Consider the following 23,168-nt stretch of genomic DNA (forward strand, 5'->3'; position numbering starts at 1 on the left):
CGGGGGGCAGATCTGGCCCGTCACATGATTTTGTGTGGCCCACAAAGCCAAATCTAGACTGTCAATTTCCATGGTTCTTGTAAAAATCTGCACCAAAATTTCAAATCATCATGTATAATAAATGATAAATTTAAGATATTACAAGCATTTTTGTGTTACCAAACGTGAATAGTTGAAAATCACATTACCCTTGATTTCGGATTCCAAAACTAGTTCATAAATTGATGATGTCAATATGATGAGATGATTAAATATTTTTGTTCCACAGTCATAACGGCCCTCTGAGGGAAATCGGAAGAACAATGTGGCCTGTGAGAAAAATGAGTTTGACACCCCTGATGTAATATGTACTCTATTTTGACAATGTGATGTTAAATCCTCTGTCATTTAATAGTATTTTGAGAAGATTTTTATCAACAATTATGAATCTTCAGGGGGTTAGCCATTTTTGCGAGTCAAATGACCTATGTGACGTGTACCCTGCAGCAAGAAAGGTTCGATTACATGGGACACCATTTATGCTTAGCGCTGATTTCTCGGATTTATCCTCATCTGATGAGGAAAACATGGCTGTGTATGGAAGTATTCCACCGTCTTCCCGATCAACCGATACTGCTATTTCTTCATCAGATGAGGATAAATCAGAGAAATCACCGCTGGGCATAAATGGTGTCCCATGTAATCGAGCCTTTGTTGGCACGGTACATGTCACATCCGCATACATAGATCATGCGACTCGCGAAAATGGTAGAGCCCCTGAAAATTCGTAATTATCGATAAAAATCTTCTCAAAACCAGGATTTAACATAGCATTTTTAAAATAGAGTTCATATTACATGGCCCTTTGGATACATTGTTAATGCAAACCAATGGATTTCCCTTTTAGCGAAATGAAAAGCACTTTTACAATAAATAACAACAACAACAATAATAATAATAATAATAATAATGTAAATTTCCGGAGCCACTTATCCTCACACAAAGTTACAAATTGTAAAGGTAAAAAAAAACATCACGCAGACGTCTGTACGATTATGAGTTCAGTTGAACATATGCAATGACACCCGAAGAAATAATCAAAAGAAAAAAACGGGAGCCACTTCGTAGATGTATTTGTATTTTTATTATCAGTTTTTCACTATGAAAATATGTATACAATAAATAATTTGTATCTCACTGTTAAAGCATTTGAATAAATTAACTTGGGTTTAAAAGTCGAATCATAAACGCGACTTCTCTCTTCTCTGGGGCAAAGCAAGAAATCTTTCCTGTTCAGTTAATATTTTCGAAAAGCAGTCTAATGGTACCAAGCAGTTCCTGAGAAGTTTTGATCAAAATATTCCACACATTCTACAAATTAAAATAAATAATAAATATTAATTGTAAGTTCACTTTCCTGAAAATACGGGCACAAAAATGTTAACCTTTATATTTTAAATGAAAAATCTTGTCATCTACCGTATTTTAGCTCTGTATGGTGAGTGTTAAAATAACACTGGCAAAAGGATGAAAAATAGATTTAAATATCAAAGTTTTAAACTTCATTCTGAAATAAATTCAGGAATGTTACCGTGTTTTTCCCCCAACAAGATGCAGTTCTGTCTGAGAGCCATCGTTTCTATGCTTTAATTATGATATAAACCCTCAGAAGTTGAGATGCTGAAGGTCCATGGTGCACAGTGTACTTGTGAACAAGTCGAAGTCCTCCTCCGAAAAATCCACCGGACTGTCTAGGGAACTCTGAAGGCTGGGTGACATACAGGCGTCTGCGGCAAAGAACGTCAGGTCGGGTAGCTCGGCGGAGGCCAAAGAGGAGGGGCTGGAAGAATCTGGCTGCTGGAGAAGCCTCATGTTTGTGTTATCAGTGGAACCTTTCGTGGTCACCGGCTCCTGTGAGGTATGTTTGGCAGCAGAGTCACAGGCGCCAGAACCATTCGACAGCGGTGGCAGGTCCAGGCGAGTCGATAGGCCTCCTTCCGCCAGCGTGGGATGCACATTGTCTCCATTGTCAAGGATGTGGGCGTCTGAAGATTGATTACTGCTACCCGCCTCGCCAACTGAGAACTCCCCTGTGCCAGATGCCTCAAGCGGCTGGCTTGAATACGGTGACGAAGCATCGGCCCCTTCGAGAGGCTCAACGCAACTTGGCTCGCCGGATTCCTGGCACCCTCCACCCCCATCGCCACCTCCATCCCGGTTGTGCGTCATCTGCCGCTTGTGTTTCATGCGCCGGTTCTGGAACCAAACTTTAACCTGCCGTTCGGTTAAGTCCAAAAGGGCGGCGATCTCTACTCGTCTAGGTCGGCAAAGATACTTGTTGAAGTGAAACTCCTTCTCGAGCTCCAGGAGTTGCGTGTTAGTATAGGCGGTGCGCAACCGACGAGACCCCGCTCCTCCAACCTCCAGAGCACCCTGATGTGGGTCTGAACGAGAGAGCGGACAAATGAAAGACAAATCTAAATCTATCGAGGAGAGCAGATAAATCAAGGGCAAATCTACATATATCGACTACGTCGTGATTTTAATATTACAATGCGCGTCGTGTCAAATAATATCCACAAATATTTGATGAAGCCAATAAAATATGACATTTTCCAGCGTTAAAGGTAATCTGTTTCAATTTAAGCTAGTGAACCCTGGGGTATTTTATATGAAAAGAAATACCCGAATGAATAATAAAACATGGCCACTGAACACAGTATAAGCAATTTATTAAAAAAATGTTGAAATAATGGTAAAATGCAGTTAAGCGAATGGATGAGCCAAATAGAAATTGTAATGTCAGGCAACGCTGCTCGAGGGGCAGTGCGCCTACTGTGAGTGACTGTGTGAAATCAGAGACGGAGAGATGGCATTAAATAAATCAAACAATACGGAGAACATTGGAGGGAAACGCGAGTGAATATTTTGCAAAGGTATGTCAAAATAAATCAAAATCACCTAAAACCAGTAAAAACAATGCCCTTGATTTTTCCAGAAAAAGACATATTGCGTGTGTTTGTGCGCGCGCGTGTGTGCCTGTGTGAGCAATAAAGGCTGCTCGTAAACTAGAAATGATGGAAGTTTTTTGACAATCGTGCAAAGGATGCATATAGTCCTCAAGCTTTAAGAGGAATAAGAGTGCTTAAAAGGGCAATAGTCCATTGCAATCACAATCGTGTGTGTCTGTGTTTATGTAGGCGAAAAGGTTTGTGCACGCGATTTGGGTTTTCATATAACAAAGAAATATGAATTGGATAAATTCACATGGGATTTAACTGGAAGCCAAAACACACGAACGAATTATTTACTTGGCGTGAATAGTGCCCCCAACCCCCACAACACCCTGTTTTGTCGCCATTATTAGATGGGTATTTTAAGCATAAAATGGGTTATACATATCATGTTACGAAATAATTACATTTCGAGTTGATCATTATCCGAAGGAGCTATATCAGAAGAAGTAAAAAAATCTCACTTACGTTGCACGATGTGTCATTTTTTTCCATCACGTTTATTTTTGGACATTTTAAGTGCATTGTAGGCCTACTTAATACAAAACGTAATACATCACTTAACCCATCGTTAAAATGTGGCCATCCAATGCCTAACGAATGACATCGTGCAAAGGTGCGCACCGCATAATAGGGTGGACTAAAAATGGCTCCCCTGTTGATCCCGCATCACCGCAACACACAAGACGCATATCGACTCAACATTGTGCATTCGACAATGCCATTTTATACATTTGATGTAATGTTTGATGTGAGGTAAACAGTGACAATTTTGACAATTTAAAACACATGCAACACATCCTTCACAGACTAAGCACAAAAGTACCCATAACCAAACATTTCTAACACCGACCTGTGAGTGACTCGATGACCGCTGAAGCGTACACGGAGGCGGTCGGTGACGGAGACGGTGAGGCGGACTGGACTGTGGATCCACCAATGCCGGAGGTGCTAGCAGGTTTGGGACATTTTTTTGAGGACTTCTTCTCCTTCATCCAGGGGAACTCCTGAGCCGGTGGTCCTGCAGTAGAAGAGCCTTTCTGGGTGGGGGCCTGAACAGGCGGGCAGAGCTGCTGGGCAAGTCGCTGGTGCGTCTGGATAACATTGCTCAGAGAGGCTCTCCGGTTCTGTTGGTTCCTTGAAGCTGGTCTTGGCTGGCTGGCTGTGCAGAGGCTGAGGCTTGGAATGGTGTTCTCGAAGGGAGGCGGAATTACTGTCGACTCCTTGATTGATGAAGTTTGAAATGACTCCAGGACGGCAGGGAAGGACGTCAGGCACTCTGCTAGCGACGGTTGGCTATTTATAAAACCAATCTCACGTTCCAATTCAAAATTCATAGCTCCTTCAAACCGATATCACTGCCTAACGATGAGACCCGTCACAAAAATAAAAAGCAACACACACACACGTACACACGCGCTGCACATACACAATCATGCGGACTCCTGCAGCACTGAAACAGCTTCAAATAAACAAAAGTAAAATCAGTGCGTGCTCGTACACTGCTTCTCGACAGAGTAAATGCGTGGGGCAGTAGAATAATTGTGTATATTGGTGATATTACTAGCGTATGGGGACCTGGGTAGGATAAGCTGAAGAACTATGGGATGAAAATGCAGCCAATTCCTGATCACGTGACACAAAACAGCCAATTAGACACCTAGGCCTGACGGCGGAGTTGACTGTGAGAAGCTGCATAATTATTGAGTACAAAATGTGACAAACGGACTATATCACAAAATGCTGCCATTGTCTTGTCACACCGGGGGTTAGATTGAAAGGCGAGAAAAGGCTAAAGCCTACCGGTAGCCATGTGGACAGTGTAGGCGACCCGTGGGTGCAGCTCAGCTTTGAGGCACAAACAAAAGAGCATCGCTGGAACGTTTTCTTTTCTGATGACGGTTCACTTTCAAAGGTCGCTAACTCAGTTTGCAACATTGCTCCTTCAAAATATGATATACATCTCGGAAAAAATAATATTGAATCTGAGAGAGATAGAAAATGTCACCCTATTGGGCATTCTTTTAGAGTAACCTACATTTTTGCACAGACAGGAGTGTGGTTATTGATTTAGTTCTGGAAATGTTTAAGTGTAAATGGATCATGTTTTCTTTATGTGTTCATTAGAATCACTCATACGTAAAACTATCCTATACCGGGAACAATTTCACCCTCTTTTCCTCGAAAAATAATCCGATAATATATGATAACGTTTAACAGATTTTAATCATGTGCAATCAATGTACATATGCGATTGGGGTAGACTGAAATGATTTTTTTAATTACTTGATTTAAGAATCCATGCATCTTCTCAGAATATTTCAGTAGTCCATAGCGTAATACAGAGCCCTCACTCATTCAGTGCACGTGTGTTAAAAATGTTTGGTGTGTTTACTAAGGGAGTTCAACGCGAGGTCGGTCTGCAACTGATGGGTGCGCACATATACGGACGTCCCTGTTAAGTATAAAAAGAACACATTTAATATGAACATCCACGTTAAATTACTTGCAGGGGGTAGGTTATCAGTAGACATTTAGGAATGTATGTGATTCAATTACAAATTGCGACATTTTGTAAAAATGTGCAACTAAAAACCTTCCTAGGGTATTTCGGAATGGCCCAGAGAACTCCGGGTGGGTGGGGGTGATCAATCTCTCGCTGACTGCAGAGCCTGACACAGCGCCACTTTTCCTAAATAACGTGCAAACCTCAAAACACCGCCCCGCCCGCCCCTTTTCCCTACATTATAAACGGCCACTGCGAAAATATCGTGGATTTCTTATTCGAACATTATGGTAAGCATGAGCTACAACACGTCACATCTTGCTTGCATACAGGATGTCGTCACTTTTTTTTTTAGCCGAGGTTAAATAAAATACAAAATGGAGAAAAAAATGTGTGTGGGAGAGAGGGCCATTGAGAAGCAGGCAATGATCGACTGGATTTGAAGGCACACGTAAAAGCACTCGGATTTTGGTAGAAAGCAGACATTTACGAGCAGATTTCTGAAGAGGTTTACATTTCCGTTTCTGCATTCCTTTGTTAATAATGGTACGTTAATCATATAAAAAACTATATTTTGGTCATTATTAAATTATTAATATATTTATTTATTTAATTATTTGAACTGGTATTGCGTAATCCAATATATGGTGGTAAAAATAGCTCTGAGAATGTTATAGCAGGTTACGGAATACAAAAGGTACAACAACAGCTAAAGAATAAAAATGAAATTTGAGAAAAGACGACGATATACCTGGTCAATGGATGTATTTCTATGAAACTATCGGCCCATACTTGCCGGTTATAAAACACGAGTGTTTGAAAGCCTTCCGGGCTGGTGCAAAATGTATCGGCCTCTGAGAGCACACTCGTGGTTCAGCTCGTCTCTTTTTTCAGGAACGGCTGCGTAGGTGTAACCAAGTTTCCTGTCTGTTTTTATGAGGTAATAAATTAGATCTAGTCGCTGCTTATTGGTGGTTTTATTGTCTGTTTGTCCAACGAAAATGTAAAGGGAAGCATGGCTGTTATTTATGGGATGCTGATTTATGTCTCAAGCCTTACGTTCTCAGAAATGGGGGGAAGACCAAGAGAGGGAAAGAATCTCCCTGAATGCTTCAGTCACGATCACGTAATAGCGCGTGCCAGGGACGCTACATTGTACATTATGCTGTTCTAATAGCGCGTGCCAGGGACGCTACAGTGTACATTATACTGTTCTAAGTTAAAGTTCAATTAACAAAAAAAAAAAAAACGTCGGTAATTCTAGGATAAAAAGTTTAGAGATGCTGAGCTCCAGGCCAGGAAAGATTTTTTTTTTTTAACATGTTAACTAAATTCTTTTCCCAAAAGAAAACAACAACACATTTTTGCAAAGTTTGTGACGAAACATTAAATATTATAAAGGTTATTAAATGTTGTTCCACAGCAAGGAGGAAAAGATTGTAATCATAAAATAAATTAACAATAGCCTCAATTTCTGGGAGAGGATGACTCATTTTGCTGAAGTAGCACCTCCATATAACAATACGTATTTTTTTATGGAGCAAACGAACCTCCCATAATGAGTATCAAAAATTGACTTAGGTCTTGTCCTTGGTTGGTAATCAAATAATCAAAATGACATGCACAAAATATAACATATCAAAGTAGAAACTGAGTTTTGTGAATACAGTAGAACCTTGATAGAATGGAGTAATAGGGGTGTGAGTGTGTGTATGTGGTTGGATATCAATTTATCCAATTGTCCGTTACCTTGAAGCTGTTTTTTTCATTTTATTTATTTTGAGGCCATATGCACCCCTATTTCTGTTCATTTTGATTGGTCATGCCAATATTGATGAAGTACAGTACTTGTCATAGGCAAGTCCCTTTCATGAACCATGAGGAATAAGTGTTCTTCCTAGTTCCAAATACATTGCCAAAGGCTTGGCAAAAACTACACCAAAAATACATTATAGACTCCAGACATTTCTATTTGTATTTTTCAGAGCCACTCAGCATTTTCTCTTTGCCAGCTGTGCATGTACAATAAATAATATCATCCACTTGACATGACTCTCACGTTAATGCCCCACATTCAACATGGTCGCCCGTCTTTTAAAATTTGATTTAGTCATATTTAATCAATTCTCTGCCTGTATTGCACCAAAGCACAAGCTCCACTGTACTCTGAATATTAATGTAAACCCCCCCTCTCTATCTATCTATCTATCTATCTATATCTATCTATCTATCTATCTATCTATATATCTATCTATCTATCTATCTATCTATCTATCTATCTATCTATCTATCTATCTATCTATCTATCTATCTATCTATCTATCTATCTATCTATCTATCTATCTATCTATCTATCTATCTATCTATCTATATCTATCTATCTATCTATCTATCTATCTATCTCATAATGAAATGGGATTCCGCTCAGTTTTCTAGTCAGTAGCTTTAATATTATCAAATGTACCATAAATGACATAACATCCATCCATCCATCCATCCATCCATCCATCCATCCATCCATCCATCCATCCATCCATCCATCCATCCATCCATCCATCCATCCATCCATTTTCTGAGCTGCTTATCCTCACGAGGGTCACGGGAGTGCTGCAGCCAATCCAAGCTGTCATCAGGCAAGAGGCAGGGTACACCTTGAACTGGATGACAGCCAATCGCAGGGCACATGGAGACAGACAACAAATGCACACACAATCACACCTAGAGGAAATTTAGAGTCTCCAATTAATGCATGTTTTGGGGATGTGAGAGGAAACCGGAGTGCCTAGAGAAAACCCACGCAGGCATAGGGATAACATGCAAACTCCACACAGGTAGGGCTCAGATTTGAACCCCGGTCCTCAGAGCTGTGAGGCCAACACTCTACAGTTGGCCACCATGCCACCACAACAACAGTGCCATTAAAAAGTATTTGCCCCATCCTGATTCCTCTCCTGTTTTTGTTTTTTTTTTTTGCATATCTATCACACACAAATGTTTCAGAATCCATCCATTTTCTGAGCCGCTTATCCTCACAAGGGTCACAAGATTATAAAAGTAAAGTGAACGACTCACTGGCAACCTGTCAACACCCACTGAACAATCCCCTAGTGCACACAGCGTGTAACCAAAGTGAAAAGAACGTCGTTTGGTGTCCATTGAGCGTCATTCGAGCGTTTCCCGAACTTCCATGCATATGGGTATATAAACCGATGCTTTGTAAAAGCAAGGTCCATTTAATATTAAGCCACAGTAGAGAGCCCCTACTATGGAAGATCCAGAAAGCTGCAGTTTGTTTTCGTGGAAAAACTCCACCAGAATATCCTCAACAGCCCGGTCCAGGATCCTGCAATCCTTTCTCTGCTTCTTTTGTCTCTTTGTCGGACCGTCGTCACTGGGGTTTGCAAGGTGTTTAGGGTCCCCAGGGGGTGTCACATGGTGCGTGACTTCGGGAACGTGCTCTTACTCCTGCTGTTGTTTTTCCTCAAAACAGATTGCTCGGGATGAGGCTTAGCTTTCTTACTAGAAGCGCTAGCTGCTGAAGTCCACGCCCTAACTTTTTTTTCTTCTCGGCGGCATGATGGTCACTGTTGTAACTCACGACAACAGCTGAAGTGACTATGAACTTTCCAACGTTTTAGTGCCGGTTCCACTGTGAAAATTCCACGCCAGCAAAACGCTTTTCTGTCGTTATTCACTCATTGGTCATACGCTCAACAAACTTGTCTTACGTTGACAAATCGCTCGTTGCGCCCCAATAACACTTTTGCACACGCTAATGGTTTTTAGAGGTATCTTATTTGGTCGCTGTTACACGCTTTCCGTGCGTTAGATACGCTTTTCGTGCGTTAGACACACGTTAATCACACGCCACATGTGTCATCCACGTTTGAGAACGCTGAAAAATAGAACGATTGAAATGTTCAGAGGACGTTGACCAGAACATCATGGTGTGACGGAGCCTTTAGTAGTAGAGTATGCTAGCCTGGGAGTGCATTGCCGTATCTGTGGCGACTCGGCCCCCAGCCTTGTAAACCTTTTTTTTATTAACAAAAGTGCAGAATAACTTAAAACAAGCAATCATGAGGGGGAAAAACCAGATAAATTGTTTTTATATGCACAGAAAGTACGTAACGTACACGAAATTTAACTTGGAACTTGAGGTAGGGTTAATGGAACAAAAGAAAAAAGCAATGCAAAACAACTGTTTCAAATGTCTTCGGTGGGGGTGACTCGCCCTTTTTAACAAACAATCTAATGTAGACTGTTTCTGCCATCCTTTGAGCACCTTCCTGAAGTGGCTCATATCAAAGTCATTGAAATTTTGCAGTGCTCTGCAATATTCTGCTTTGTTAGGGTGATGGAGTTCTACAAAATTATGGATGTCATTCCATTTACTGCAGATAGCTTTATATCGGCACATGAGACATCTTTCCTGCCTTCAGCCTCATCAGCTAACTGCTGCTTGTTTACAAAAATAAAAAGCAACTTTTCGACTTCCTCCAAGTTCTGTGGCCTTTGTTTGATCAACAGTTTCTCCTTTAGCAAATCACTTGCTTTGAGGGCATCTTTGTGTTTCAGAATGGTGCTGATCGTTGATTTCGCTATGCCATACTTCTTCGATAGCTCAGAAACACGCACACCAGATTCACATTCGGTTATCAAATCCTTGTTGAAGTCCACAGTTTAACGCACCACTTTCCTTTTTTCAGCACCAGTGTCACGACCCATCGGAACGGGAGTAGGATCCAAATGCAGGACTCGGAAGATGCAAGGTAATTCGTGGAGAAACGTTTATTATTCAGTGGTCGTGGATCGGGCAGGCAGTCAGGTGCAGCAGCGGTAGTTGAGACGTCAGGCGAAGAGAGCAGGTGAGCGGGCAGGCAGGAGTCAGTACACGGGAGAACGATCAAAGCAGGCAGAAGTGTCAAAGGAGTTAGGCTTACGGGGTTTGTCGGAGAACACGCAAAGGTCGGTCCACACGGGTTGTCGATCAGGGATACGGGATTGCTCGAACGGGACATGAACCTCAATGATCTGGCGCGGACCAGTCGTCATCGGGGTCATATAAATACACAGGATAATCAGCCCGCATGAGGCGCAGGTGTGCGCCTCCCAATCAGCGCAACCGTGCGGGCACCCGCACAGCCCGGGCTGGAGCGGCAGGATCATGGCAGTACCCCCCCTCAAAGGCACGGCTCCCAGACGTGCCTAAACGAAAGAAACAGACAATAATTAACACAGGGAGGGGTGGGCGGAAGGGGGGTCCGGAGGACGGCACGTCCCCCCCGAACCCCAGGCTGGTGGCCATCCAGGCCACCAAACGCGAGGCGTCCAGGTGGACAGGTCAGGAGGACGACCCGGACGCAAAGCACCAGGGTCCCCACGGGGCGATTCGGGCGGACAACCTCTGGGAGGAACCAAACGGCGAAGCAGGAACCAGACCTAGGCAGGCAACTGCTCCGGACGAGAACCTCCCACGCCGTGGTTGCGAGACGACCAGGGACAGGTTGCCACCGAGGCTTGGTCAGGAGGCAGTCGTGGATTGGTCACCAATGAGACCAGGTCATGATGCGGCTGGGAGCCATCAGGAGCGAAGAGGATGATGGAGAGAAGGACCAGAGCCATTACCGCCACCATCACAGCCATCCCGAAGTCTCTCCAGCTCCAGGATGGCTCATCAGAACTCCTCAGCTCCTGTCGCCGTCGAGACAAGGGCGTGGGACGGCCGCGAACCGGTTGCCGCTGGTACTCCTGGACAGGAATGTCAGGCGGCTGGGGGACCGTCCCCACCCACTGGACAGGAACGTGAGAAGGCGGCATCGCCACCTCCTCCTGGACAGGAATGTGAGAAGGTGGCATCAGTGCCAACTCCTCCTCCTGGACGGGAACGTAAGGTGGCTGGGGAACCGTCGCCACCTCCTCCTGGACAGGAATGTGAGAAGGCGGCGTCAGTGCCACCTCCTCCTGGACAGGAACGTGAGAAGGCGGCGTCAGTGCCACCTCCTCTTGGACAGAAACATGGGTGTGGCGTGGTGGCGGATCTGTTTCCAGGGCAACGTGAACGAGAGTCGGCAGAGAGTCAGTCGAAACTGACACATGGGCGTGTCTCGGGAGCGGGTCAGTTCCAACTGCCGCATGAGCATGAGTCCGTAACGAGTCCGTTGAAACTGACACGTGGACGTGTCTCGGGAGCGGGTCAGTTCCAACTGCCGCGTGAGCTCTGCTCGGAACAGCCAAAACCTCGATGTGGGAATGGCGAGGAGGCGGATCCGTTTCCACAGCTACATGCGCTTGGCGAGGTGGCGAGTCCATTCCCACTCCAACGAGCACTTGGCGAGTCCGTTCCCACTGCAGCGTGAATCTGCGTCAGCAGCGAGTCCGTCGCCGTTACGACGTCAGTGTAGCTCGGCTGGTTCACCAATCCTTGCCGGACCTGGGCCGTGAGAGCCACCAATTCGGCGCTCTGCCACTCTATCTGTGCCCGCATTTCGCGGCAGAACAACTCGTGATTTGGCGGCTCCTCCTCCCTCTGGGCTGGAAGCTTCGCCACCAGCTGCGGGTCTGCCGGTTTCGCCATTGCCAGCGAGGAATGGGAGGACGGTGTCTTAGTCGCCACGCAGCGGGAGGCACATAGGAGCACCCAACCGGGGTGTCTCCTCTGGCCGCCACATGCAGGTCCCGGGTAGATGGCCAAGCGGGTTCCCACAAATGGGATAGTGTACTCGGACCTACCGGGCGAAGACGCTCGGGTGCTGGAAACGCAGGGAGGTGAAACAAACTGACTGAGATGAAAGACCGGGCAAAGAGATTCATAATCAAAATCATCGGAGTCGTACTCAGGCAGCCGGTCATACAAATCAAGGTCCTCCTCATATTCCGAAAAGTCAGAGTCTAGAAGAATATGAGGAGCCGGACGGGTCGTGGTCGGGACGTATTCATACCTCGCTGGCGGAGCATAAGACACGGAAGCGGAGGACATCAAGGAGCCTACCCGGATTGGACAGGCTTGGTCCTCCGGCAGACGGTCTACCTTGCGTCGGTCCCGGCAACGCCGGGTCTTTCCTGCTGAGTCCTGTAACTCCTTTTATGACATAGAGTGAGGGAGGCAAAAGGAGACATTTTTTTGTATTAGTCCATCCATCCATCGATTTTCTTGTGCTTATCTGAGATTGGGTTCCAGGGGCAGTAACTTTAGAAGGGAAGCCAAGACTTCCCTCTCAATAGCTACTTCCTCCAGCTCTTCCGAGGGGATCCCGAGCATTCCCAAGCAAGCTGAGAGACACAGTGTTTCCAGCATGTCATGGAGCATCCCCAGGGTCTTCTCTTGGAGGGACATGTCTGGAATGCCTCACCAGGAAGGTGTCTAGGAAGAGACCGAATCAGATGCCTAAGCCACTTCATATGGCTGCAAACACAAGACCGATCTGCCCATCGAGCTCCAGTTCCATTCTTACCTCACTCGTGAACAAGACCAATATATTTGAACTCCTCCACTTGGGGAAGGATGTCATTGCCGATCTAAAGAGCGTACTCCACCCATTTCTGATTGAAAACCATGGCGGGAGATTTAGAGGCAATGGTTGTCATGACAGCTGCTTTACATTGAGCTGCAAACTGCTCCAGTGAGATTTGGACATTGCAGTTTGATGGAGACAGCAGAGCCATATCTGCTACAAAAAGTAGAGATGCAATACTGAGAGAACCAAATCATCATCTAAGCCTTGGCTGCCACTTTCTGTCAAATTCTGTCAGTATTAATATTAGTTATATATTTTGTAGACTGTCGCATAATTCGCCACTTTAAACTGCTCCGTTTGCACAATTGTCATTGCACTTGTCTATAACGGGAACCCTGAACGGGTAAATCCACTCTGTACAAGATTGACACAATGTGGAACGTCGACACACTCTTTCTTTCACCTATTCTAAATGAACAAGACTTTACATCTTGCACATCTGTGACTCTTATAAGGAATAGTTCCTATAAACACAAATGTCTTCTGTTCTTTGTTCATGTTACTTTGTTGTTCTTTATTTTGAATGTCATACCAGGGCAGCACCGGAAGCCGGAGCAAAATTCCTTGTGTGTTTTTACACAGTTGGCCAATAAAGCTGATTCTGATTCTGGTTTTCCATTGGCGTGTGAAGCCCACAGACAACTTCACTCGTAGGATCATTAGATCACAGAAACCCCTCCACTACAATAAGGTGATAGTTTAAGGTTGGGTTTGAATTTTAGTATTTTAAGTATTAAAAAAAAGTCAATTTTTACAAATGTGTTTGACATATTGTGCACTATATTTCATAAAAAGTCCCCCCAAATATTCCAAGATCAATTTTTAGTATTTTTAGGACTTATTATAGTGAGCTGGTCTACAACTGATAGAAATGCATCTTGTTAATGTGTATGTAGCGGTGCAGCTGCAGGAAAACGAGTTTCAGTCCCCCAGAAATTAGTAGGATTACAATATGTTGGTTTTATAAATGCCATGTGTTCCAGTTTGGCAGTCGTCAACATTTAAATAACGTTTTCAGTCACTGTGACTCGCAAATCTGCGCAGTCGAGCAAGAAAAATCACTTGCGTAAAATTTGTTATGAGTAGAAAAACATAGATATTGAAAGATGTCATTTATTTCGTGTAGTCTTGACATTAATTTACATGTTTATTTCATCAACGTTGTTAACTAAACAAGCCTGCTCCTAAACAATCAGTATTCACCTGGAAACAGAAAATCCAAGTTAACCGTACTGAGTATGTTCGGAAGTGATGCCAAAAGCACATGTTCCGAGCTACTTCAAATTCTGCGAGCGCGTTTGCGTCGAAAGTCATCAACATAATAAGCCATATCAAAGGAAATTCAGTTACACAAGGGGTGCTCAATGCATCGAACGCGAGGCAGTTTTGTTTGATCGTGTGACGACGTGAAAAAAAAAAAGACATTACACTATCATCCACCTCGTCGCTTGATTCAGGTCTGGCCAATACATTGAGCGCACGTACATAAAGGCGCGTTCTACCAAGTCAGCCTCTTATTTAAGGCAGAGGCACAACAAGGCGAGGCTATAAGCAAAGTCCAAAAACATGAAGCGTGGTCTGATGACTAGGAGGCAAACTTGGAAAAATGAACACAGACAGGACTAATTTATGGTGGGACAGAATCGCTGTGACGAGGATAGCTCACACTGCACTTTCTCTCGGTGGTGGAGATTCCTGCTGGCAGTGAACGCAACTCACTAACTCAAGGTAATGAACTGGCAAATGCCAGTGACAAAACTCCAACTTAAATACTTGGTCTTTTCACATTGCCTCATGCGAAACAGCTGTGACCATTGACAGGTGTCAGAGATGAGACCGCCCAAAGCGGTGGCCAGGCCACGCCCCTCTTAGCGGTGGTCCATTCTTCCTCATGACAGTTACATTGAAAACATTTCTGGGATATAACACAGGTGATGTTTAAATATCTAACTATAATAAGTATGTGATTGTGATTTACTTTTACTTGATCTGTGTTCTAACATTAGACTAGTCTGTCCATATATCTAAATGAGACGGTCATTTTCCCTGTGGTATGCATTATCTTGAAGTTTAAAACCTTTCCTCTCTACATGCTTTTGGAAGATATAGATCATCTACTGCTAGCTTTCATCAATGAATTGACAATAGATACCACAGTAAATTACGCTAGATTATAACAATACATCACGTTTGCCGACAGGAATGTTTGTTAGAATGTATTTTTGGAGAATTTAGTGAATTTGGGAATATTTGTCTTTAAAAAGCCTTCAAATTCAAGTTTTCTGCCTTAGAAGGTGTTCAAAAAGTCAATGAAACTCTGTATAAAATAACATTTTATTAAGGAATTGCTGAACAGACAACTCTATAAACAATTAAATTAAAAGCACTTAAAGGTTAGATAAAGATGTCATTGTTCCCCAAAACGTCTTGTTCATCCCCCCACCTCTGCGCCTATACATTGTCAAAACTTTGCAGTCTGCATGGATGGGTTGCCAATCCCCGTTCTTGACGTTTTCATTTGAAATGTCAAGACATTTAAGTGTAAGAGTTATTGTAGAAATTAAAAAGTACATCTTTTCTATCAAAATACAAGAACTAAAACTGTAACTTCAGTACAATCGAAAAAGAAACACAATGCTGTTTTTTTTTCTGTCATAACAGGTACTGTAAATTTTAGAAAAGTAGTTTTTTGACAATATAAATACATGACAGATAAATAATAATAACGCAGAGTGACTTTTAAAACAGGCTACAACAAATAAATATTTCTTTATAATGAATGTTGAACAAACTTCAATATGTAAACTCTAAGTGCAATAATCATGTCCAGATGCAAATGAACTTGTGTAAATGGCACTTTTAAAAAACACATCAGAATATTCCCATAACATCAAGGAGTCTAGCAGAGTGAGCTGGACACACCTAATGTTTTTAATACCAAGTTAATTGTTTAAAAAAAGAAAGTGCTCTTAAAGTTTTGTGTATTGTCCCAAACTCCTCTAACAGATGGTTACAAATGTGCACATATTTCTGGTCCAAACATTTTTGTCCAAATATGTACCCTGTATCAATTTTAAAAGTCAAGATTTTCAAAGGGAAAAAAACACAAATGTATATGTAAAAGAAGTGATGGCCACCTATTTATGTAAACCCTTCCATTACTGAAGGAGAGGTAAAAAATGGGCAGAAACATAAATTAATCCATCCATTCATTTTCTTAGCCACTTATCCTCACAAGGGTCACAGGCCATGCTGATGCCCATCCCAGCTGTCAAAGGTCAGGAGGCAGGGTACACCTTGAACTGGTTGCCAGCCAATCGCAGGGAAACCATAAATAAATGGCCTTCTCAATTAGATACCCTGTATCAATGATGTGCGAAAATAAGGTAGTAAACATTTTAACAATGTCAGCCGTTGGCATTACCTGACGTCACACTTATAAACAACAGGAAACTAGCTTAGCATTGCTGTGTGTAGAAAGGGTGTGTTGGTGAAGTACTGAGCAAGACATTGTACGTGCATCGTTCCCGGGGATCAAAACCTTGGAGCTTTCCAAATAGTTGGAGTAGGAAAAGAAGTGATTGTAGGTATTGTTTTTGTGTCAGATGCATAAAAAACAATTATAGAAAGTTGTTGCCCAATCAAAGGGCATGTGCTGTTGCAAAATATTTAATACAATCGGTTCGTGATTCCATTAGGCTCCACACAAACATTTTACTGCAGGAGGTGAAAAGAGACAGCTCGTGAATCAGTGTTTTAAATTTACTTATTGGACAAGTGAGAATGAAGAGTGCCAGCTTTTGTTTTCTCTTTACAAGAGCTCCACACCACTAGTGTGAAACTCAAGGCCCAGGGGCCGCATTTGGCCCGCCTCATCATTTATCGTCGCCTGCAAAAGCAAATCATGTGAGTGGACTTCATATTACTTGCTAAAATACAAAACAGGAAATTGTCTTTTAGTAACATGATATTGTAAGCACTATTTGTTGCAATCCCCTTTAAAAAAATTATGAATCATTATTTTTTTTAAAAAGAGCAATGTTTTACTCACTTGGTATTTCAAAGTCATGAGCATCAATTTGTAGAGTATGTTTAATAATATGAGGTCATCTTATATTTACAAGAGTTTAGAGTGGGAATTGCCATCCACGAGAAAACATAAATACAATGTGGGTCTTGACTAAAATGTGTGTGACACTGCCACTCTACACAGCACTGTTTGTATGTGGGTCTTGCAGGGTGTTGATTCTTTAAAACCTGATTTCAGTCTGTTACTTAAAAGAATAATAATTAGTATACCATTTTCTGAACAGAATAATGATTTTCAGATCTAAAGATATCAGTTATGTTAGTCCTGAGTTCTAAAGTTAAATGCTTTTAACATGGGCTTTCTATGAAACAATGGGACTTTTTTGTCCTTCCATCCTTACTTACATTGAAGAAAATAAGTATTTGAACACCCTGCTATATTGCAAGTTCTCCCACTTAGAAATCAGGGAGGGGTCTGAAATTGTCATCGTAAGTGCATGTCCACTGTGAGAGAGATAATCTAAAAAGAAAAATCCAGAAATCACATTGTATGATTTTTTTACGATTTGTGTGATACAGCTGCAAATAAGTATTTGAACACCTGTCTATCAGCTAGAAAGACCTCTTAGTTTGCCTTTAAAAGACCACCTCCACTCCATGTATTATCCTATATCAGATGCACCTGTGTGAGGCCGTTAGCTGCATAAAGACACATGTCCACCCCATACAATCAGCAAGACTCAAATTTGTAACATGGCCAAGACCAAAGAGCTGTCCAAAGACACCAGAGATAAAATTGTACAACTTCACACAGGTGGAAAAGGTTCCTCTGCTTAAACCAGCACATGTCAAGGCCCGTCTTAAGTTTGCCGCTGACCATTTGGTTGATATAGAGGAGTCATGGGAGAAAGTTTTGTGGTTAGATGAGACCAAAATGGAACTTTTTGGTCATAATTCCACTAACTGCGTTCGGAGAAAGACGAATGATGAGTTCCATCCCAAGAACACCATCCCTACTGTGAAACATGAGGGTGGTAGCATCATGCTTTGGGGGTGTTTTTCTGCACATGGGACAGCATGACTGCACTGTATTAAGGAGAGGATGACTGGGGCCATGTATTGGGAGATTTTGGGGAACAACCTTTTTCCCTCAGTCAGAGTATTGAAAATGGTTTGTGGCAGGGTCTTTCAACATGACAATGACCGGAAGCACACAGCCAGGAAAACCTAGGAGTGGGTCCGTAAGAAGCATATCAGGGTCCTGGCATTGCCTAGCCGGTCTCCAGACCTAAACCCAATGGGAAATCTTTGGAGGGAGCTGAAATTCCGTGTTTCTCAGCGACAGCCTAGAAACGCGTCTGATCTAGAGAAGATCTGTGTGGAGGAGTGGGCCAAAATCCCTCCAGCAGTGTGTGCAAACATGGTGAACAACTACAGGAAATGTTTGACCTCTGTAATTGCAAACAAAGGCTACGGTACCAAATATTAACATTGGTTTTCTCAGGTGTTAGGCTGTATCACACAAATCATTAAAAAAATCATACATTGTGATTCCAGAATTTTTCTTTTTAGATTATCTCTCTCACAGTGGACATGCACCTACGATGAAAATTTCAGACCCCTCCGTGATTTCTAAATGGGAGAAATTGCAATATAGCAGGTTATTCAAATACTCCACTGTACTCTTCTCAAGTTTGAAGTATAATACCATGCCCTTTTTCTCCTCACTTTACATTGTCCTGATTGGAGTTGTGGGTAACTAGAGCTGATCCGAGCAGATTTGGGGTGAGAGGTTGGTAGCACCCTAGACTGGTCACTTGTAAATTGCTGGCACATATAGTCAAACAACAATTCACACAAAAAAATTGCATACCAATGAATCAGTTACAGCAGCAATGTCAAACTCATTTTTCCCATGGACCAAATTGTTGGAGTAGTTTCCCTCAGTGGGCTGTTCTGAATGTGAAATCAAATAAATGTTTCATAACCTGACCATAATATACAGGGCAGCTGGCTTATAGAGGGTGTGATGGGCAAAAGGACAAACATTGTCTTTTCTTTTGGCTTGTCCCGTTAGGGGTCACCACAGCATGACATCTCAGATGAACGCAATTTTTTTTTTTTTTTTTTTTTTTTTTTAGAAACACCCAATGCCCTTCCTGACACAACCCCTCTTAAGGAGTAGAGGCCCCAGTGAAATACGAACTCACAACCCCTGGTTTACCAAACCAATGCTGTAACCACTGAGATATGGGGCCTCTGCAAAATGACAAACATGAATAATGAAAATTAAAAAAAATAATTTCGAATTAGGGTTTACCCAAACACTGTAAATGTATTTTATGCAGATCTATTTTTCGACAGGAATACATGTTTGCAATTAATGCTCAGTAAAATTAAGTCCTTTATTTCTAGTTGTCCCATTTTACTGCACAACTTCCTGTTCAGCGCGTATCGACATTTTCACACTGACTTCATAATGTTTGATATTCACTGTTGGTATTCATGAAATACAAAAGATATTCCTGAGGTAAGACATTGCATTCCATTTTACATTAAACAGGGTGACTATGATACACTCTGACCCTCAGAAATTTATTGTAAAATAGGGTTTGGTAACAACAAATATTTGCAATATCTTAACATTATTTAATACGTGATCATTTGAATTTTTGGTACAGATGCAAGAAACAAGGAAGTCCGTGCAAATAATTAGTTTTCATGGGACACATGAAATTATGTGGCAGGTTGACATTGGCCCCTGGGCCTTGAGTTTTACACCTTTGATTTAGAGTATTCAATTAAAAAGTAAGAAGGAAGCCAGAGCACACAGAGAAAACTCAAGCAAGCACGGTGAGAACATGCAAACTCCACACAAAGGTGTGCCAATGGATGAACTCAGATCTCCTATTGTGAAGCAGAATTCCCAAGCACTATTACATTGGACGTCTTGCTCCTAACTTTCAGTATAAATTTGAAGACTTTAAAGGTACAATGTGAGTTTTCTGTTCATGATTACAGAATAAAAACAAATTATGGTAAATGCTATTCTAAGAGTAAAAATACACTGCCATATTGCTGAGAGCAATGGGTAGAATAATGGGCTATTTATTCATTGATCCCCTTTTTGGCTGCAAAATAATAAACCAATGAACTGCTCTTCTCTGTCTTTTCTGATGTTTCATGACATCCCTTTTCCTATAGGTGAATCCCTCAGTGTTTGCTCAACCTGTTAATTAGTTAATGTGGTCTTGCTTCATTTTCTTCCCACTGTTACAGGTGAGTGAGCTTGGGTGCCTCTTGGATTCTGCCCTGAGTTGAGGTATGGTGTGCTGAGAGCTCAGTGTATGTTGTAAGAGAGGCTTGATCACAGGGCCCTGGTGGTACCTCTCCACTCACATGATGCTGGTTTGTGGCAGACAGAGGCCCTGCACCATTGTATTCCATGGTTTGGTGATGGGATGGTGTGGGACCAAGGTGATTTAGGCCATACATGGAGGATCCAGACCCAGACATGGGTTCCACATAGCTGCCACTCCCCACATAGACTGGACTAGACTGCATGTTACTGGGAGTTTCAAAGCTGGTACTGTTTGCCTGTACTAAGCCATGGTGAGAATGTGGATCACCATAGTCTTGATCTTGGTGACTATACTTTTGTTGTGGAGGGCAGCCCTTCAACGGGAGATTGGAGTAGGCAGTGGACATGGAGTAGGAAACTCCTTGATGAGGTTTACCAAAGGATGGAGGAGATGGGGCATCATAGGCTGACCCACCTCCCCCAACCATAGTGTGCATTGAGTTGAGATAACTGGCAGAGGATTGCATGGCTAGAGGTGGTGAGCTCGTTGGTGATGGTCCTCCTGAGCTAGAACTCAATCCTTTGGACTTCTGGTCCTTTTTATATTTCATCCGTCGGTTCTGAAACCAGATCTTAATCTGGCGCTCAGATAGGTTGAGCAGATTGGCCATTTCTACACGCCGTGGACGGCACAGGTATCGATTGAAATGAAACTCCTTTTCCAGTTCAACAAGTTGGCCACTGGTGTACGCTGTACGCGCTCGCTTTGACGATGCTGATGACCCACCAGTAGGACTCTTCTCCCCACCACTACCACTCTCACCTCCACCTGATGCTGCTGAGACAAGCAGAAAACATTATAGGAAGCTTAACAGGGTAATAAATGTGACATCCAAATATAAAAATACCATATTTTCCACATTATAAGGCGCTCCGGATTATAAGGCACAGCTTCAATGAATGGCCTATTTGGAAGCTGTTTTCATTAATAGGGTGCAACTCATTGTAAATAATGTTGAATATTCGGATGGTTTTCGGGCGGAAAGACGCCGGAGTCTGACTACTCGGAAGTCTATGCGCAGGACTTCAGTGTGTAATCAAAGGCCCCTGGAGCTCCAGGCCAGCAGGCGCTGATGGTTCTTCAAACGGGAATGATGTGGAGTCTGACGAGCAAGCTCCGGCGCCGGGCCCCAAGCCGAGCTTTGGCGTCCAGTGGAGGCCTTAATCTTGCTCGTCAGACTCGGCGTCATTCCCGACTCAAGAACCATACGCAGCTGCCGGCCCGGAGCTCCGGGAGTCATTGTTTATGCACTTGCGTCCCGCGCGTAGGCCTCTGAGTAGTCAGACTCAAGCGTCATTCCTCTCAAAGAACCATCCGAATATTCAACATTATTTACAGCAACAGGTTCAAATCTGTATGGAAGTATTCCTCCGTCTTCCCGATCAACTAATGTTGCTATTTCTTCATCAGATGAGGATAAATCTGATAAATCACTGCTGGGCACAATGTAATCGAGCCTTTGGTGCAGCACCTTACATGTCACATCCATGCACGTAAGTCATTTGACTCGTGAAAATAGGAGTGCCCCTGAAAATTTGTAATTGTCGATACAAATCTTCTCAAAACACTATTAAATGAGAGGGGATTCAACATCACATTGTCAAAATAGAGTAAATATTACATGTCCTATTGTATACATTGTTCATGCAAACCATTGGATTTCTCCTTGAAGGGAATATCAATAAAACATTCAGATAAGTCAGTCAAACTCACACTCTGCGACTATTTTCTCTGCCGTTTAAAAAAAAAAAGCGCTGTAAAGATGAAGCCATTCCTGTCGTCCACAAAGAGCCATTTCCAGAGACCAGTTCACTTGCCAGGCCTTTGAGGCGAACTGTAGTGCTCTAACAATAAACAAGAGAAGAACCTCGAGCCAACCGATGAGCTAAAATGAGCACTTAGCATCCAATGAGATACTTGTTGTTCATTAATGAGAAGACTGACGATGGATTTTTTGTGTGCGGATGGAGAGATTATGTACTGAAAAGAGAATGTTCCTTTGTGTTAAAAGTTTTTCTTTTCATCTTTTCTGTGAAGTTTAAGTGTTACAAACTACCTTTTTCTTTTTCATGATCTTTACTATTTTCTGTTATGCCAAAGAAGTGGAAAGGAATGTTGTCTGTTGTGATTGAGTGCTCAATGCTTTCTCAGTCCTTGGCAGAGCATGCACTGGTGTCTTCTCATCAGTGCACATTGTGTCCAGAAGAGAAAGACATCACGTTGTGAATTCATGTCTCTTCACTGCTCCTTCTGTAAGTAAAACTGTCATTAACAGCTTGAACTGCAGACAAACAAAGTTGTATATTGTTCACATTTGGGATTATTTTAAGCCTTACAATGATGTCGGGTGATTGTCCTTCTAGAGTTCCGTTCCCTGTGACCGCAGAGCCCTCCATTTTGTCCAGCTTACATGTGCTGTCCTTATGTGTTACGTGCCGTTGTGTTCCATGCTGTTGTGATAACTTTGGGAATGTGTCATATTTTTTTCAGTCAAAATAAGAAAATTTATTGATGGCTTGTTTATTGGAGTTGGAAAATTTAAATGCACTTGATTTGAATTGTAAATACTGTATGTGAAATTAACACTTTAACAGGGATGAGAATTTTCCGCGGATTCGCGGAATGCAGTTTTTTCAGCTGAAATTGTCATTTTTGTGAAACGTAAATCCGTTGAGAAAATTGTGGGTGGGGTGTAAGGGTACAGCTTGACTTGGGGGCTAGGCTGTGATAAAGCCATCTATCAACAGCGCTCGTCGTGAAA

The 23,168-nt window shown here is 42.6% G+C and overlaps 2 protein-coding genes and 1 long non-coding RNA gene across 15 annotated transcripts in view; 1 reads left to right on the plus strand and 2 right to left on the minus strand.

The window, feature by feature from the left end:
• Positions 1–1,112: 1,112 nt before the first annotated feature.
• Positions 1,113–4,437, minus strand: hoxb2a (homeobox B2a). Its single transcript, XM_061846265.1, has 2 exons — positions 3,847–4,437; positions 1,113–2,423 (listed from the first exon to the last, which is right to left on the minus strand). Exons 1-2 carry the CDS (start codon positions 4,328–4,330, stop codon positions 1,645–1,647), a joined length of 1,263 nt encoding a protein of 420 aa, XP_061702249.1. The 5' UTR covers positions 4,331–4,437; the 3' UTR covers positions 1,113–1,644.
• A 195-nt stretch (positions 4,438–4,632) lies between these two features.
• Positions 4,633–23,168, plus strand: part of LOC133514513 (uncharacterized) — a 40,435-nt gene continuing 21,899 nt past the window's right edge. Inside the window, exons 1-2 of the long non-coding RNA XR_009798812.1 lie at positions 4,633–5,789; positions 10,209–10,271. This is a non-coding gene — a long non-coding RNA (uncharacterized LOC133514513). The remainder of the gene's footprint in view (positions 5,790–10,208; positions 10,272–23,168) is intronic.
• The window catches only part of hoxb3a (homeobox B3a), a 96,364-nt gene continuing 88,563 nt past the window's right edge, over positions 15,368–23,168 (minus strand). For 12 of the 13 annotated variants that reach the window (XM_061846256.1, XM_061846261.1, XM_061846253.1 and 9 more), the window contains one exon: positions 15,368–21,184. In XM_061846256.1, the coding sequence (XP_061702240.1) occupies positions 20,319–21,184 (866 nt within the window). In that variant the 3' untranslated portion in view covers positions 15,368–20,318. The remainder of the gene's footprint in view (positions 21,185–23,168) is intronic. The other variant, XM_061846264.1, reaches the window with a different exon arrangement.

The sequence above is a fragment of the Syngnathoides biaculeatus genome, chromosome 16 (assembly GCF_019802595.1).
Source record: "Syngnathoides biaculeatus isolate LvHL_M chromosome 16, ASM1980259v1, whole genome shotgun sequence".
Classification (NCBI taxonomy): Eukaryota; Metazoa; Chordata; class Actinopteri; order Syngnathiformes; family Syngnathidae; genus Syngnathoides; species Syngnathoides biaculeatus.

Coding starts and splice junctions, on each gene's coding strand:
- hoxb2a (XM_061846265.1), bottom strand. CDS start 4,330: ATGAATTTTGAATTGGAACGTGAGATTGGTTTTATAAATAGCCAACCG. Junction 2,424..3,846: donor GGTCATCGAGTCACTCACAG/GTCGGTGTTAGA, acceptor TCTCTCGTTCAG/ACCCACATCAGGGTGCTCTG.